This window comes from Argiope bruennichi, chromosome 2 (genome assembly GCF_947563725.1).
Source record: "Argiope bruennichi chromosome 2, qqArgBrue1.1, whole genome shotgun sequence".
Taxonomy (NCBI): domain Eukaryota; kingdom Metazoa; phylum Arthropoda; class Arachnida; order Araneae; family Araneidae; genus Argiope; species Argiope bruennichi.
Window position 1 is genome coordinate 95,882,467 of NC_079152.1, and position 18,297 is coordinate 95,900,763.

The 18,297-nt window shown below is 28.9% G+C and overlaps 1 protein-coding gene across 1 annotated transcript in view; it reads right to left on the reverse strand.

The window, feature by feature from the left end:
* The window catches only part of LOC129961935 (BMP and activin membrane-bound inhibitor homolog), an 85,224-nt gene extending 71,713 nt beyond the window's left edge, over nucleotides 1-13,511 (reverse strand). The window contains exon 1 of the mRNA XM_056075576.1: nucleotides 13,241-13,511. Coding sequence (XP_055931551.1) covers nucleotides 13,241-13,349 — 109 coding nt within the window. The 5' untranslated portion in view covers nucleotides 13,350-13,511. The remainder of the gene's footprint in view (nucleotides 1-13,240) is intronic.
* Between the last annotated feature and the right edge of the window lie 4,786 nt (nucleotides 13,512-18,297).

The following is an 18,297-nucleotide window of genomic DNA, read 5'->3' on the forward strand; positions in this document are numbered from 1 at the left end:
ATAATTTTAGTGCTCCATATATTGTTTACTAATTTTTTTTACTATTATTTTTTTTTTCGTTTTAAAAAGAAATGAAATGAATGAAAAACATTTTTTTAAAAATTCTTAACTTACCGGATTATCTGTAGCTTTCATCATTTTGTAAAAAAATGGAAAAAAAAAATGCGTAATATATATCACTTTATTTCTTTTCATTGTTTTACGCAGTTATTGCGATTTTATAAACACCAGCGATGTGTATATTAAGCTTGTATCTATAAAGCGTAAGAGACAGTCAAAAATTTGAAAAATAATAATCTCAAACAACCGAACTTGAAATCACCGACAGCATAGTAACAACGTGAAAAGAAATAGTTCTTTTAAATTTTCAAAACATTTCTAGTAACTGCTTATCTTTTTATGCGGGGCAATGAATAAAATAAATACGACTTGCTTTCGCAATAATTCCTAGCTAGGAAATGCGTATTTTTGATTCTATATGCCTTCAGCGAACATTTTTCATGTTAGAATTTTGTATCAGTTATTTTTCGTCTGTATTTCAAGCATTGATGCTTTCAAATATAAAAATGGAGTCTTCCAAGTGTATTTTTTTTTCTTTTTTAATTTCATACTTAAGATTCCAAGAAGTATTTCATTGAATAAACTTTTAAAAAGTTATATTTTAATTAATAGGATAATAAAAATTATAATTTAATCTTCTATTCGTTATTCAATAACTTTTAGAAATTGAGTAATGTGCAGTTCCATAAAAGTTAAAATGAAGTTAAAGCAAAAAGTTTGCTTATCGTCAGCGTATAATTCAAAACAAATTCAGATATAGATTTCGTTTTCTTTAATAGTTGTTCCTATAAAATAATTTCATCAAAGTATAATACTTTTCATCTTTAATATCGTGTGATTCGATATCGTACCTGGAATTTTCGAAACATTGTGAAAATATGAATTTGACATTTAGAAGCTTAGAAAATAAAACAAAATTCATTCCTTCTATTTTCGGACTAAATAAATTTTCATCATGTTCAGTTCTTTGAAAGACGTAAGAATCCATTAGATTTGACAAAGAAAATTAACGAAACGAAAAGAAACTGGGAAATATTTTTGCAAGCTGTTTACAATTTTCGCGTATTTGCACAGTTGCTTTTCAAGAACATGAATAGGCGAAAGAAATGAAAACAACAAGAAGGATGTCTGTAGAAAATCAGAGATGTGGAAAAATTGAATATAAAAATGTATAAAGAATTCTAAAGAAGTTTTTCAGAATTTAGGTTAGGAATTCTTTAAATAAACAAACTCTTCATCGATGTTTTGATTTCAATATCGATTGAAGCCTTTTTAAAGTTAAAGAATTCTTCCTATTAATAAACATTTTTATTTTTCTTTGCCTAATTATTTAGAGAATTAACGGTATGAATACTTTCTTTTGACATATTAAGTATAATTCCTCGAGTAGTTTTCTAAAATATTATAATTGAATATGTTAGTGTTTAATAAATAAGAGAGTATGAATGAATCTAATTTAAATTTAACGGATGGAAAAGAATATGTGACTTTATTCGAATAATCTAGAAATGGTCGTTAAGGATTCTAGTTTCTATTAAAATAATAACAAATTTTAGTAAATTTAATTATAAGACAAAAATAATTAAAAACGGTATGGATGAATATAGAATAAGTGATATACAGGGTGGTCAAAAAAAATTCCCCTATATATGAAACCCTAGCGACCTATCCGCTCAACCAATCGAACCAAAATTTCAGACATGGTTGTTTGAAGGTATGCGCTGGAGATTGTGATGATTCTAAAGAACGCAGAACTCACGGTTACGGTTACAGTGAGAGAATCTTGAAATTTTTCGAATGACAACACCCACTTTTTCCTTGCGCAAATTGATCAGCGTATTTAAAAACCACAAATGGCGGTGGAACGATTAGCGTGTGACGGAAATTGCCGCCGTAAAGCATATGCAAAGAAGAGCATTATAAAGGAATAATGATAACACAGAGAGGAAAGAGAAAAAAAGTTTTTACTGGAATGGAAAGTTATAATTACAGGTTTTCAACGTGTTCATCTTCGCAGGCGACAACGCATTGCATTCGGGAGATTATGGACAACAATGCCGAACGTAACATGAAAGGAAGAATCTGCATAACTTTACGTGTTATCGCATCTTGCAATTCTGACACAGTTGCAGAATTCCGTTATTCCTGAATTGCAGCAACGAAATGTTATTAGGGACATTGTATGGATGCAAGATGGGGCTCCTCCACACGTCGCCCAATGTGTTCGACAAGTGCTGCAACAACACTTTGGTGATAGAGTCATCTCTAGTAACTATGTAGTTTCGTGGCCACCGCGATCCCCCGACTCACTCCTATGGATTTCTGGTTCAGGGGTTATCTGAAATCTAAGATGTACAAGCCTGGTCCATGACATGTGTCAGAATTGCAAGATGCCATAACACGTGAATTTATGCAGATTCTCCTTTCATGTTACGTTCGGTATTGTTGTCCACAATCTCCCGAATGCAATGCGTTGTCGCCTGCGAAGGTGAACACGCTTAAAATCTGTAACAATAACTATCCATTCCAATAAAAACTTTTTTTCCTCTTTCCTCTCTGTGTTATTCATTGGTCCTTTATAATGCTCTTCTTTGCAAATGCTTTATGGCGGCAATTTTCGTCACACGCTAATCGTTCCACCGCCATTTGTGGTTTTTCAATACGCTGATCAATTTGCGCAAGGAAAAAGTGGGTGTTGCCATTCGAATATTTCAAAATTCTCTCATTGTAACCGTAACCGTAACCGTGAGCTCTGCGTTGTTTAGAATCATCACAATCTCCAGCGCATACCTTCAAACAACCATGTCTGAAATTTTTGTTCGATTGGTTGAGCGGATAGGCCGCTAGGGTTTCATATATAGGAGAAGGTTGTTTTTTTTTTGATCACCCTGTATATATATATATATATATATACCAACGAAAATGCGCAAATCCAAATCGCATAACAACTTTTCATATAAATGATTTCAAATTAATTGAGGCAAGGATCAGGAAAACAACCGTTTGGTAGAGAAGTATGTAGTAAAAAAAATGATAATGCAACAAACAAGAAACGAAATTGGAGATGATTTGGCATGTTTTGTGCTTCGTAGCACAATGAAAAAAGAATTATTTGGGTTTCTTTTTTTTTTTTTTCGAACTAATGAATGCTGACACACGACTACTCACAAAATAACTTAACAATTCCATTTATCTAAGGTACTAATTTTGAATTGCCGCATTCACGTGTCGCGCATAGATAGACCGGTTGCTGTAAATGGTACAAATTGTGATTCGTAACTATGATTCAAATAATAAAACCATATGCTAAATTTCATTCCTCTAGTGTCTAATGGTTTTCAGGAATCATGTTCAAAATCGCGTAGACTGATAGACAAATAAATTTCTGGTATTAGATTTAGATAAAAATTTATAATTGTGGTGATGTGGATTACATTCCAAATTGCTTGTGATTTTGAACTGTCGTATTTACAGATAAACAGATATAATTCCAAAAATTGGGTTTAAGGACAAAGGGTTATTTGGAGAAGTAAACATTCACACAAATCTCCAGGTTAATTTTTTACATGAATACCTTCTTTTAGTTTGCATCGAATATGATAATGCAAAAAAAAAAAAAGAAAAGCTGATCATTTAGATTAAATTTGAAAAAAAAAATTAATATCACAAATAGTCATATCATTATTTTCCAATCAAACTTAGAATCGAAAAAGAATACAATTTTACATCTGTATTTCAATGACAGCTTTAAGTTAAGTTACAGGTTTTCCGAAAAATCTCTCTCGCTCTCTCTCCTTTCTTCTATGGTAAATTTATCTTTTGGCAGGCGAAAATAAGATAATTGGATACGAATTAATCGAAAATAAAGTATCATTTCGAGAGCCTTATTAAAAAGCTAGCCGCATTTTGCAACTAATTGGTTCTCCGGAACATTTATTATATTTAATTTTATTTCAATATTAATCGTGGCTTGCTTTGTTATCTACGTTCAAGAAGTGGTGAAATTAATTGACTATAACAACATAATGATTGGAACTATGTTATTCTGTTGAGGTTTACCCCAGAGAAAATGGAAAATGAAGAAGTACTTTTAAAGTTCCATTGGGAAAAACAAAGAAGAACAAAGGTAGGGAAGAGGCAGTCCATCAGTGTCGAAGACTATAAATTTTCATATTAAAAAAAATTACTGACGAAATAGGTTATGATTGTGACCGGGTGGTGGGTTTTTTAGGTTTCCCAATTAATTTTGATAAATATAGATAGTACGGTTTTCGAAATTAACACAGATTAAAGAATCACTCTCTTCATATCGATAGTTTTTTTCTTCCGCATTTAGAAAGAAATTCTGAAACTTTAGTGCCCTTGTATTATCATTGAAAGATCTCCCAAATACTATGTTTTCCCATCGCGCTATGTTTTGAATATACGTTGTATTGTTAGATTATACATACTAGATATTAACAAAAGGGAACCCATCAGTTTGAGAAAAAAAATTCAACTGTAATTGTTTGTGCCTCACAACAAGTTTTTCCAGATTTCCAGGTCTGAAAACTATTGGAAACATTCAAGATACGCTAAGATTGCTTAATAAAAGAAATTAATACATCACATTTCTAAGATTTCATTTTAAACTACTGTAATAATTGTATGGAATTACTTTTTCAGTAAAATATTTCTAAAAATTCATACGTTACTAAATTTCTGTCCATTTTATCAGTAATCGCTGCTTAAATTACCTTATTTATTTTCATACATTCATATTGGCTTTGCGTTATACTAAGAAATTTAAATTCATTAATCCATCAGCGTTCGTGGAAAACAACAGCATCATTAAAAGAGTATATAAAATACTGTACTTTTTTATACTTCAAAAATCATTATTAAAATGACTTGATATCAATTTATTTCCTTAATTAATGTTGACTTTGATAGGAAAAATGTTTTTCGTTTATATAAACTAAAAGTTTATTTCAGTTACGTAATTAAAATAATGATGAACATTCTTGCCAAAAGATTAATTTTGTTTCCCAAGTTTGATGTCTAGACAAGTAAAAAGAGTTTAAGGTATCCGAATACGTTCGGAGCACTTTTTTTGAAAATTATCATATAGAAACAAATTAACATGTTTTTTGACTTCAGTTTATGTGTACATAAGCTATTATAAGTTAAAATTTGCAATAATTTTTTTTAGTTTTAGAAAATTGGTAGATATATGGTGAATTTTGAAGAAATTTTAGGAAAACTTCAAAAATGGTACACGAAATTCTATTTAACCAAATTCAATAAATTTAGTATTTAAATAATCCTTATGCAATTACCTAGGGAATGACCTAAAATTTTAAGGCTACCCCAATAAATAAAACTTCTAGAGCTAGTCGAAGAACCATCACAGGGTATTTTGCATATTTTATAACACCATTATTCAAATAACATACCATAATTTAAAAAATATTCCTATTATGAACATTCTTTTAGGTCACGCTCTAGAAAACATTATAAGGAAAGATTATACCAAGTTTCAAAGCAATTGCTTTAGAATAATTCAAGTTATCATTTTTATCGCTGGCAAAATATGCAAAAAAAGTGATTTTGAGAAAAATGCATTTTTATTACAACTTACCACATATATGCTATATACATGTGACTACTAACCTAAAATGTCCCAGATTTATAAGTTAAACCTTCTGCTTGCTCATTTTTAACTAATTTTTTCTTTTTAGCTGCCCGATTTTTTTTTCTGGCAACTTTAACTCCGGGCAAAGAATGTCGCTTGGATTCGTTAACTCGCACTTCGTCGAGTTCAGCAAAACCTTTGAGGGTAAACACCCCCAAACTTACACCAAAATGCCTTAAAATATCTAGCAGTCCTTCAAATCCTTTATTAAATTGAATCACTGCCATGTATGCACCCAACCGCAATGTTGACAACTCAACGAAAATTTCTTTTGGAATAAATTTCCAAAGAATTCCATTGAACGATTCATTTGCATTTTGGGTTTTCCCATGCAAGCATTTTTGTAGCAAATTTTTGTCACATAATTGCATGTATACAGGCTTGATGCTATTGAGGACATTTTTTGGAAGCCCTTTTGATTTTTCCTTGTATTTTTTTCCGTTCGATATGGCTTGCTGATATCTACACCAGCTCTCGGGCCCAACTGGACATTGACCATGCATTGGTTGTTTTGCACTGGAACAGCAGTGAAAAAATGCTGCAATTACTGCCTTTTGCATGCCTTCCAAATCATTCACATTACTACGGATAGCAATTCCGTAGTAATTTTGCAATTTATCGATGAAGGTGTCTGTAAGTTTTCCTCGACCTCCAAGACCTTTTTGCTTCGATTTTAATTTTCTTAGCCTTGTGCCAACACGCTTCTGTATATGTCCAATACACTCATATTTTGTAACGCTATCCTTCCCATAAACATCTTTCACAGCATCATATCCTTTTGAATCCCCGTCGCCATAGAATTTTATATATTGTAGTTTCCTCATGTCAGCAGACCTTTCAAAAATACGATAAGCACCAAGAGGTTCCATAGCACCAGACGAACCTGTATGTTTTGTACAGGTATGACTAGAGTTTATTGCTTCGCTGTTTTTTTTGTCACAAATTCTACACACTTTCGACATCACTTCAATGTCTAACACCTTTCCAGTGTCTATTGAAATGACCGTGACACATCCATTCAGAGATGAATACCCTCTTCGTTGCCATGTGCCATCAACTGACACACCGCACTGAGCTATTTCTTCAGTTACTGAGTCACCTCTAATTTCTAATGCAGCTTCCTTCATTGTTTTGGATGCCACGTTACTAGCAGCAGCTTCCAGTTTTTTTTCGAGATAGCCAAATGACTTTTTCGAAGGCACATTCACATTCATCGCAGAACACAGTTTTTTCGCTGCAGAATGTCCCCTGCCAATAACTCTCATACCAAAAACAAATGCAAGATTTATGGTATGCATTTTATTTACCTTTTGAGAGGTGCAGAAAGATATTGAATAGTCACAATTTTTACACTTTAATGTCATATTCATCGCTAAGCCAAATACAGACTCCTGGATAATGCTAACTCCACTTTTAAAACACACAGGACAACATAATGATGAAATAATGTCATTGAGGATTTGGAAATTAATAAGCACATTCTTTTCGTTGTTTATAGGAATATCTGAAGGTTTCGAAGATTGTTTTAATTTTGTTTCACTGACTGTTAACAGTGAAGCATCTAACTTACTACTTTTTGTAGCTTTACTGGAGTATCTGTTCCCTCCGAATTTCCGTTTGCGAGAGTAACACTTGTTTTTATTATTACCCATTACTAGCACTGTTAAAAACACTAACACTTTCTAAAATTTCACTAATAATCTATCAAATTAATGCAGATTACTATTATTTTTGTAAAAACTAAACAAGAAGATCACAACAAAATCGCAACGCACGCTACAAATGTAAACAAACTAATGTTGCCAGATTTCCTTAAATTTTACGTTGCCAGATATCCTTAAGGTGCAGAATTATTTTAAATATTAAATTAATAATATACTAAAATTATTTTTTAAAAAAATCGCGGAATTTCAATCAAATTTGACAGTTTTATGGGCATTTAAATGCTTACTTCCGGTTACTTGAACACCCACTTCCGGTTTACCGAGCTTTACTAATTTGCTAATATCTCGGCTTGTAATTGACGTAGAAACAAAGTACAAGCTGTTTTGTAAAGCTAAATAACTGCTTTATTCAATAAAACCAAAAACTAAAAATACGATTTTTTGAAAAAAATAGCCATTTCAACGTATTCGGATACCTTAAAAAAAAGTTAGGAATTAAGAATTTTTTGAAAAAAAGAAATTAAGGTTGAATTGAATCTGAGCAATGATTTTTGGTTATCTATTTTGGAGAATGTGTGCTGGTACTTTTAAATTTTAACTATCTAGAATAATAATATATGTCTGTCTAGAATAATAATATATGTCTGTCTAGAATAATAATATGTCTGTCTATCTAGAATAATAATTTATGTAATGAAAATACATATTATGTCTAATATGTCTATTAATGTATGTAATGAAAATATGTTTGGAAATGTATGGAAATAAATTGAACGAGTTTTCTAATAATAATAAATGAGAGCATGTGAATGTTTAAGTGTTTGCGTGCTGAAGCTCTACAGGACAAACAATTTCACCTAGGGCTACGATTACAAATATATAAGGTGGAAATATATTCTTGGAGCGACATTTTAAATTCTATTTATTTAAAAATTAGATGGAATTTCGGATTTTTTTAAAAAATTTTTTCAAGATAACATCCGTAAACTGTTGATGTGTAAAATTATGTTTTCAGCCTTTTTAACTTAAAAAATAATAATAATAAACTCTTTTTAATAATACAAATTTCATTTCTGATCAATTTGTTTCTCTAACTTAATAATCTTTTAAATTATTTCCATGCAAAATTCGCAACTTTAATTTGGAAAGTGACAATGAAAGTTTTACCCTTATAAATATGTTTTACCTTTATTTTCAAAAATTGCAGAATGATAATTTTATTTAAATTTTTGATATTCTTTTCAAAGTCATAACGAATTTTTGCTTTCTGATTTTTTTTTCGTAGAATTTTTAAACGTTAAGATATTAAGTACACTGGAAAATAAATCAAATTTGAAGAATGATTGGAACAGATATTCTTTGATTTCTCATCAGCATCTTTCTATGCAATTAATACGCTAATTTGAAAGGATTTCAATCAAATATGGATTGAAATCTAAAAATTTGGAGTAGAACAGATATTTAATTTTATCTGTCTACTCAAACCTGTTTTAAATTATCGAGTCAAAATTGGATTTGAAGTATTCAAATATATCTCAAAATCTCAGTTCGAATATTTCGAAGATAATTTTTTTATTATTATTGTTTATTTTATAAATGCAAAAATAAAAAGGAGAAAATATTTTCAGGCAATATTTACTTTGTATCAAAAAAAAAAAAAAATGAACATAAATATTAACAAAGATGCAAATTGAAACACTGCATTTTGATTGACAAATTTAAAAACATGTTTACTCGCTTTAGGACACCTGTTTATGTTTTACAACTTCTTTATCAACAAGTGTCCGAAAATAGTAAAATTGATCACACCTAGAAGCAGTCAACTTTGTTTCCAAACCATCGAAAAAGAAAAGAAAAGACAACATCTGTTAGTGGCACAGAAAAAGGGGGTTTATAAGGCAACAAAATCTTTCCACGTGAAGTTGACGTTAAAAAGAAACCCTCCACTTTAGAAGTGATTGAGGGGGGTTTCTGAACCTGTTTCTTTTGTGAGCGATGAATGCCGCAGAAAATCGAAGGGGAAGTGATTCTCTATGACCAAGAACAAAATGGACTTCAGAATGGAGATGGGAATAAAAAAGTAAGAAAAAGAGGCCAATGATCTTCCAGCGACGGAAGATCATTTTCACTTCACTTAATTATTTAATTTTTCTATGGGTAAAAAAAATTACTGCAATTTGATATTTTCGTTAACTAAAACGTAAAATCTGGGTAAAAAAGTTTTAAATTTACAGTTATTTTAGACAAGTGGTAGGCTTTGAACCAGTTCAATTATAGGATTGATCGCCTGTTGCTTTTTTTTAAATTTATTTTTTGATATGTATATAAATGCGATGCCAGTAAAATGCAAAAAGCTAAATATATGGGGGGTTTTTTTGTATCCATTAAAATTGCTGATAAATCCCAAATTTTTTGACCTAATCAAAAGAAAAACTGAATATATTTTGTAAATATACGTAAAGGCGAAGAAAAAAAATCTTTATGCATTTAACAAAATACGGTTAAATTTTGTTCATGATGAGGAAGAATTATCTATTAAAACATACAATTTAAGACGAAATTTTGCCTGTCCGATAAAAATTGTGTATATTTGTATAATTTAGTATTTTATATATCCTGCTTTCATTTTTTTTTGTCCGTATAAAATAATGCCAAAAATTTTGATCAGGAAATATTTTTTTATATCCTCTCTTTCATAAAAAAGTGAAATGATCTGAAACCATCTACTTTGGATTGACGCACTTTTTGAAGATTTCCAAGTGTTTATTATTTCAAATTCTCATCTGCCGTTTTTTTTTTTTTTTTTTTTTCACTTATTGCTGAAGATTTTATTTCTGTGCTGTAATAAAGTATGAAAAATAATCGAATGCGTGGCGTTGGAGGAAAAAGAAAGCATGCACGAACAGCTTTTAAAAGAGATTTAACAGGATTTAAAATTAAAAATCATTTTACAAGATTTATTTTTCAAAACTTTAAAAAAAAAAACTTTAAAAAGTTTACAGTTGTAAATTAAACTTCTAATCTACTCAATAAAGCATTTTCTTCCATTTCTTCATTTTCAGCCATTTGATTTTTCTTTTTTCAAAGTTACAGAAGCGTAGAAATTTGTGAATTAATTTTTTTAATGAAAATTTTAATTCCTTTTATTAATTGTTTGCATTCTGTTATCTATTATTCCATTCGATTTTCTTTCCGCCCCCCTCATTTATGATAACTACTTATGCACATAAATTTAACAATTAAATGGAATTTCAATTTTAATCGACTAAATAAATCATTTCCTTTCGCTTTTCTATGATTTCACTATTTTTTGCGATGCAAAATTACACCATCATTATAGAGTGTCATTTTTGCTATAAATGCATTTTTCTCGTATCTTTTATTGAAAATGGCTGCTCCTGTTAATAAATTAACAGAGGTGGTTTGAAAAGAAATCATAATCAGTTATTTGATGTTTAGTCTGTAGGTATTACATCTCTTGTGAATCAAGAATTAATCGCATAAATAATGCGAACTTCAGATAATTAATTATTCGCGCCATCAAAGCCTAAATACAAATCGAATATTGAAGGTTTGTCATAATGAAAGTTATCAATCTCAGAAAAACGCCGCTTAATATAGAGAAGAATGCTTGCTATTCGCATCGCTGGATTCAAGAACATTGGCGAACAAATATGCTGTAATTTTCTGCAATATTTTAGATGAATTATTTGAGACAAAATTTTATATTTTAAGATATTATATAAAAAATAATGCATTTTACCATGTTTCATTCAAAATACATAGATATTTGAAAAGAGTCTACATCAGCTGCTGTTAAATATATTATTTTTAAAAGAATCTACGAAATAAATATATTGCTGTTTCTTATTTTAATTCTATATATTCCAGTGTTTCAATCTCTTTAGAATCTTAGTTAACTAAAAAGAGGAAAGCAGAATGTATTGTGGAAGACAACTATTTCATAGAATGGTGAATTTAAAGACGTTTACCTAATTTAATCATAATAATTGAAATTTTTCTGCGGAATTTTTCTTGGAATTTTTGTCAGTAACTTTTAATTTTTAGCTGGCAGAAATTATTTAACTTTTTAGATGGCAGAAAAATTCAATATTGTTCTTTTATTATTAAAAAGAATTGTTTATTCCAAACTTTCACAAAAGTACATAAAGTAAGGATATGCACTATAAAATGATAAATCCATAAATTAAAATGTTAGATTAATTTTATTCTTATAATTATATCTGTATAATTTATCGAAAATCGCGTCGAAATAATAAATTGATTCTTAAATACATAGGCATACAAATTAATTTCGTATAAGTATGTTCTAAGAACAAAACGGTTTATTTGAAATTTTTTTCTACATATATTCTATTACAATCAAAGAAAGTCTGACATTATATCTCTTGAGCAAAAATGTTCTTTTGAAGTTAAATTATTATTATATATTATATTAAATATTCAAAAATCCAACAAGAGTTCAAATTCCATTTAAGGTTTATCTATATAAGACAAAAATTGTTATATAAATGGCAGTCACTTACAGACAGAATTATGGTCAATTTTTATAAGTTTTCAAAAATTAAAATTGTTTAAAACATTCCTTGGATAAAAAAAATGTTTTTAGACAGATCTTATTTTCATTTCCTTAGATTCATTTTTGTCATATTTTAGATATGAATATCTAGCAATTAATTGTATTTCCTTCTGGTAAAATCACTAAAAATAAATAAAAAAATAAAAATAAAATAAACAAGAGACAAAATTTATTTGTGATTTATATTATCATTAATAAATTCATTATTTTATTTAGTTTCACCATTCATTCCGGACTCAAAATAATGAGCACAAATCTTTAAAAGCAAACAGCAGACGAGTAAATTAAAATCGATATAAAATATCGGTGTCGATAACTCTTTTAACTATTTTAAGTTCCAAAACTCAAAATGATGATTCGAAATTATTAAAGAAAAAAGTTACTAAAGTAAAATTCACAAATTGTTGTTTTCAGTTAATGAAATAAAGTTTCAAAATTCAAAATAATGAATTAAAACTATTAAATGAAAAATAACTAGAAAAGTAAAATAAAAAAAAATGTTGGTTTCATTTATTGAAGCAAAATTTTAAAATTTAAAACAATGAGTAAAAACTATTAAAAGTAAACAGCAAGAAAAGAAAAAAATTAAATTAATATAAAATGCCGTTGTTAGTAATTGTAACAAATAATTGTTCATTAATAATTTTCAAATGACGTTACAAGTATTTTCCTCTGCTATTGGCATTAATAAACATTTAGATAACTTTATAAATTAAAGTGCCCGAAAATGTATTCGAAAATAAATTTTTGATGACAAATTATTGACATTCAATGAATTGTTCATAATTTTCATGGTTATCTTGAATTTCATATTGTTATCATAAATTCGCTGTATATAGTTCATATTCAAATTTTAGCTAAAATAATTCTATTGAAGTTATTATAAAAGTCCCGAATTTCAGTGTTACAGCATTTATTTATTTATTTTGGAAATTTGCAAATTAAAACTAAAATATTTACAAATTTTATAACATCATATTACTTCAAAAGAACTGAACGCCCTATTTTTTAACAAATTTTGTTTTCTTCTAAGTATGGGATTATATGGGTAATTGATTATATATTCATTACATTATATACTTTACAATTAATTTTTAAAAAAAATTTAAATTAGAAAGGCGAAATTTAAAATTCCTGAAAAATTTTTTTTTTCTAGTTCCCATATAAAACTTAATTATATTTCTGCTAAATAGTCAATGTTTCCTCATAATGTTAAACTAATTGACTGAAACATCTTCTTACCTTTAACACTTGAAATACCGGTATGGAATATTGACATCAACAACAAAGAAGTTTGTAAACACAACGACAAAAATCTCGTGGTTCCAAGTTGACTTTCGCAGCCCATCATAGTCAATTTCTAATCAACAAATATTTGCTCAGTATCTTCCGTTCCAAACATCCATATAATATTTTTAAGAAATTGAGTACACAACTTAACGCATGGTAGCCAGCATGCATAGACACCGAAGTAATGTCACATGTCTCTTCCCGGCAAATTACATAGGGGATACTGGTATTCGGAGACTGAAAACTTCGCGCGTTTCTACGGTGGCATGGTAGCCGAAGTAGGGCAGGGTTGCCAGCTAGAAAACTCGCCAAATAGACAAGATATGATCGCCAAGAAAGGAATTTACCCTTCCTTCTTATTAGGTACATTTATATTTTTTCTTTTATGTTTAAAGCGTTTGCTCAGTATTTTTTTTTACATTCATATTGGTATTTTAACAGTAAATCAAATATACATATATATATATATTAATTTAACTATCTCAAAACTGAAAAACCGAACTATCTCATTAGAGATTATCTCTCTTACAAATAAAGAAAATTAGTTAAACTATCTGGGAATCCAAAGTCGAATAATAATAACTGCAAACTGTTGATTATATTTTCTGCTTAAATTTCGAATGTAAGGGTTTTCGGAGTGGCAAAGCCAGAAAGAAGGATTTATTTTTCATCTGTATCATTTCTATGTTAGTAATATATATATATATATATATATATATATATATATATATATATATATAAGAAATGAATAATGATTTCTATTCTTTTGAATTCTATTTGTTTTCAATGGAGACGTAGTAAATTAAAAAAATGGTTCAGTACATTCCAAAGTTTAAAGAATCGGTTACATTTCTTGAAAATAAATTTCAAAAAATAAATAAATAAAAAGAAGAGAGGAAGAAAAGACTATACTCTTTCTTAAGTTCAATACTTCTTAACTGCTAGGAATTGCCCAATGCAGGAAATAGATTTTTCCAGATAATTTAATGTAAGTTTCTAAAGTTGATCTGTTCATATTTTATGGTGCTATCGATTGAAATTCCAGTTTACGAAATCCATTAGTCTTGTTTTCGATCTATTGGTCATAACTCAGCATAACATTATAATAATATCGGAAATCGATACGATTATTTCAACTCAAACCACTGCACATCAATTACATTATAAAAACGCAGATTTAAACCAAACTCTCACAAATGCAATTGCATTGCGTTTTACAATTACACTTCCAAACTCTCATCCACAATTAAAATTATACAATTCTTTCTGTGGCGAATGTCCGCTTGCTTACAAAATAGTCTAATCGTGGTTTCAAAAATTTAACATTTATACAATGAGTCTTCATAATATCATGTGCTGACACAAATATCAACATTGCTCGGAAAATTTTCAAATAGTTTTCAATCCTGCCTGCTTAGTTTTACGATAATTTTTTGGCATGTCTTCACCCTCCTTCTCTTTGCTCTTTTCCTTATACCCCCGTGGGGCACCTCGAAATGATGAGGAGATGCCACCCTGGAGGGTACACGAAAAGGTGGGGGTCTGCCTCCTCCCATCGATGCTGGGACGTACTTCCTAAAGAAAGTATTGTACCGTGGCCGGTGATGGCCCGTAGGACTCGCAGTTCCCGGCAGTGTTGCAGTTGCAGCGGTCCGGTCATTCAATATTTATTTATCCGTGTGTCTTCGGGCGGGTCGGAAAGTCAGTGATATAACTTATCTTTTTCCTTATTTAAAACATGCTCACTTATTTCGTCGTCAACAAGAGAGAATGAAATTATTTGAATTCATTTAAAGCTACACATGCTTTTCTCTTTCTCTCCTCTACTCAAGGATTCTATGTAAAAAAATATCTCAAAGGCTTAAATTTTTAATAATTTTGTACTTTCAGGAATATCGCTAACAGGGTGCCTGTCAGAGAGTTTAATGCACTACATAGACTGAAAACTCAACTAGAGAGAACTCTTTTTTTTTAAATAATAGTGTAGCTCATTTAAGTGGCACTCGGGGTTATAATTTTTTTCTCTCACTATCATCATCGATGACTTAGCAAGAGTCAAAGACGTCCGGATAATCATGTTATTATTTTTTTTTTGTATCATTATAATTTCGTATCATAGTAAAAATGCCATTGTAATTAAATTTACCGGAAACATCCTCGAATTGTAATTATGAAATGGCATGTTAAAAACGAAAATTGTATTTCTATCCAAAATCTCACTTTCTTTGAAAGTAATTGCAGTGTTATATATTAATATTTAAATATTAATATTTTCCTGTAACTAGAATATATGATCTTCATAAATTTAAGTTGAAACAAAATGGACTCGCTATTTTATTATAAAATCAAAACACAAAGCAAAACAAATTAAATTTTTAAAAAATTAAGTCTAATATTCGTCTAATTTGAATCATTCATTTATTTCTTCATCATTAATTTTACCCTAACTTCTATTAAAAACTTCCTCAACTCAAATAAATCACCTCCATTCGCCGTTGCGGAATCGATTTTCATCGTATCGTAAATCGCAATCTTTTTCGAAGGTAATGGACTCGTGAATGACATGAGCCATTTTGTATCTGAGAACTCCTGTGTATCTTTCAATTTCACGGATCGACGGAATTCTACAAAGCTCGAATGGAAGAATCGGGATAAACAGAAGATGAATAAATATGTGGAAGGACATCTTCGCAATAACATCTCATTTTCTTAGCACTTGATCCCTGCAAAGAAGGCTCCTTGAAATTGATGATCTTCAAACTGGAAGAATTCAAAAGAAAAGGGAAATTAGTTTATTCCCTCTTCAGGGTTATTTTTTTTTTTTTTTTTTCGATGCACTCGAATCATTTCCAGAGTCATTTTGAATGGAGACATTTCGTAGCCAAATCTCCTTCGTTCATCTAGATAATTCCTTTCATTTTTGGTGAAATATATTTCATTCGTGAGGGTTTGATTGAAATAACTGCTTTTGACAAGGAATGAAGAAGCGGATGGATTGAAAGTGAACCTTATTTGGCGAGAAAATCATCAGTATGGAGAAACTCTCCAACGGATTTTTAGTGCTCTTTGTTATGTGAGGGAAAAAATGAAGTATTCGGAGAGAATTTTTAATGGATTTGTCAGAATTTTAGGATGTTAGTTTTTCCTGTGTTGATGTATTTTTTATGATTGTTCAGGACTCTCTTAAAGACTTTTTAATAGTTTACTTAGAATTAATAAAATTTTTACACATGCAAATATATATATATATATATATATATATATATATATATATATATATATATATATATATATATATATATATATATATATAATGATGTTAAATATCTTAATATCTTTTAAGCAAGAAAAATTTTAATTTAAAGAAATTCTATTCAAATTTTAAACATTTCTTGCGATTTAATTTAAAAATCTATTAACTTAATTTATAAATATTATACATTAGAAATGCATTTTGAACGAAACAGTGTAATATTTGTGTAATTAGTTGCTACATCAATAATTTTTCCAGTGTTCCAGTGTTATTTGCTCTAAGTTTATGAAAGAAAAAGCATTGATATTCGAAATTTCTGTAATACTTAATCAACGCAAAATTTAATAAATGTATTTTGAACTTACAAATGAAGTTATCTAGTGAAATAAAGGTTATTCAATAAGGTCAAGCAAAAAAAACCAAAAAAAAAAACCAGTAAATAAAGGAATATGATATGATGATTATTTTATTAGACAAGTGAATTTTATTGTTTTAGAAAACCTGCACCGTTCTATTCAATACATTACAGGTTTATTTAATACAGACGATTAAACTTCAACTAATAAAATAGTTTTCTCACTACAAAAAAAAATTATAATTATAAAAGATATAAAACAAGAAGCTAGAATCATTCGATAGTGTAATTTTCTGTATTACTGGATTTAATTAATATTTTACAGAATAAATCAAGAAAAATTGCTTTTATTCAACAAAAATATTCAATGTATTACAATAGGAAAACTGTAAGTTAGATATTTTAAAACATACAATTATAATACAGGAACGAACATAAGTGTTAAAAATAGATGCACGTTAAGATTTTTTTTTTTTCATCATTTTTTGCTTTTGAAGTGAATCTTAATTGTAAGTAAAAAATTACTAAAAAAATATTAAAAGCTGACTTTAAAAAGAAATGTACCTAACATAGAAAAGTAAGCTATTCATACTTTAGCATCGATAATAAAAGAAATCCAAAAGGGAAATTTGGCATTTCCAATGAAAAAGATTTGAATTTCATTTTAATAATGAAATTAACTGCAGAATAAACAAAAATAGCTTTAATAATTAAATAAAAGTAAGCAAATTACTGTGCGACAATTAAATTAATATTATTGAAAAGAGGATTTTTTTATATTCTATGTTAAGGTGTAAGCTTCTTTTTTTTGTGCAGCAATAATTTTGGTAGTTAGCCTGGGAAGTGTTAAAATTTTGCTTGATTTTTAATTTACTGAAATGTCCAAGAATGTCACCGTATTGCATATTTTTATCTTCCAAATGATATGAGTCAAATTTGGTAGCTCAAGTCTTACAATCTGTACTGTGAATACAATCTCTAATGTGCTAAAATACACATAGGCTCACTAACATACTTTATTATAATAGAAAAAGACATAAACATTTCTACATTTTATAAAAATAATTTATCTAAAATTTCAGTTAGTGTTATTTATAATTCTAATAAAAAATTTCAAAAAAAAAGTTTTTTTTGTGATCATTTATTACCCACAAAGCAACTTCTTGCCAAATATCATATTCCCAACTTCAATGGATTAGGCTATATTTGAAATATCATCCAGGACAATTTTTACGTATTTTGAAATTGCAGTTTTCGAACTAAATGTGGCTTCATCCGATACTGGGAATGTTACCAGAGATAAACGATTCAATTTTCTATTCGTCCAATATTTCATTCATAGTTTGAGTCTACTAGAATGTTTCTTCAATATTCTCGTTGAAAAATGTTCCAGTGTTTTGT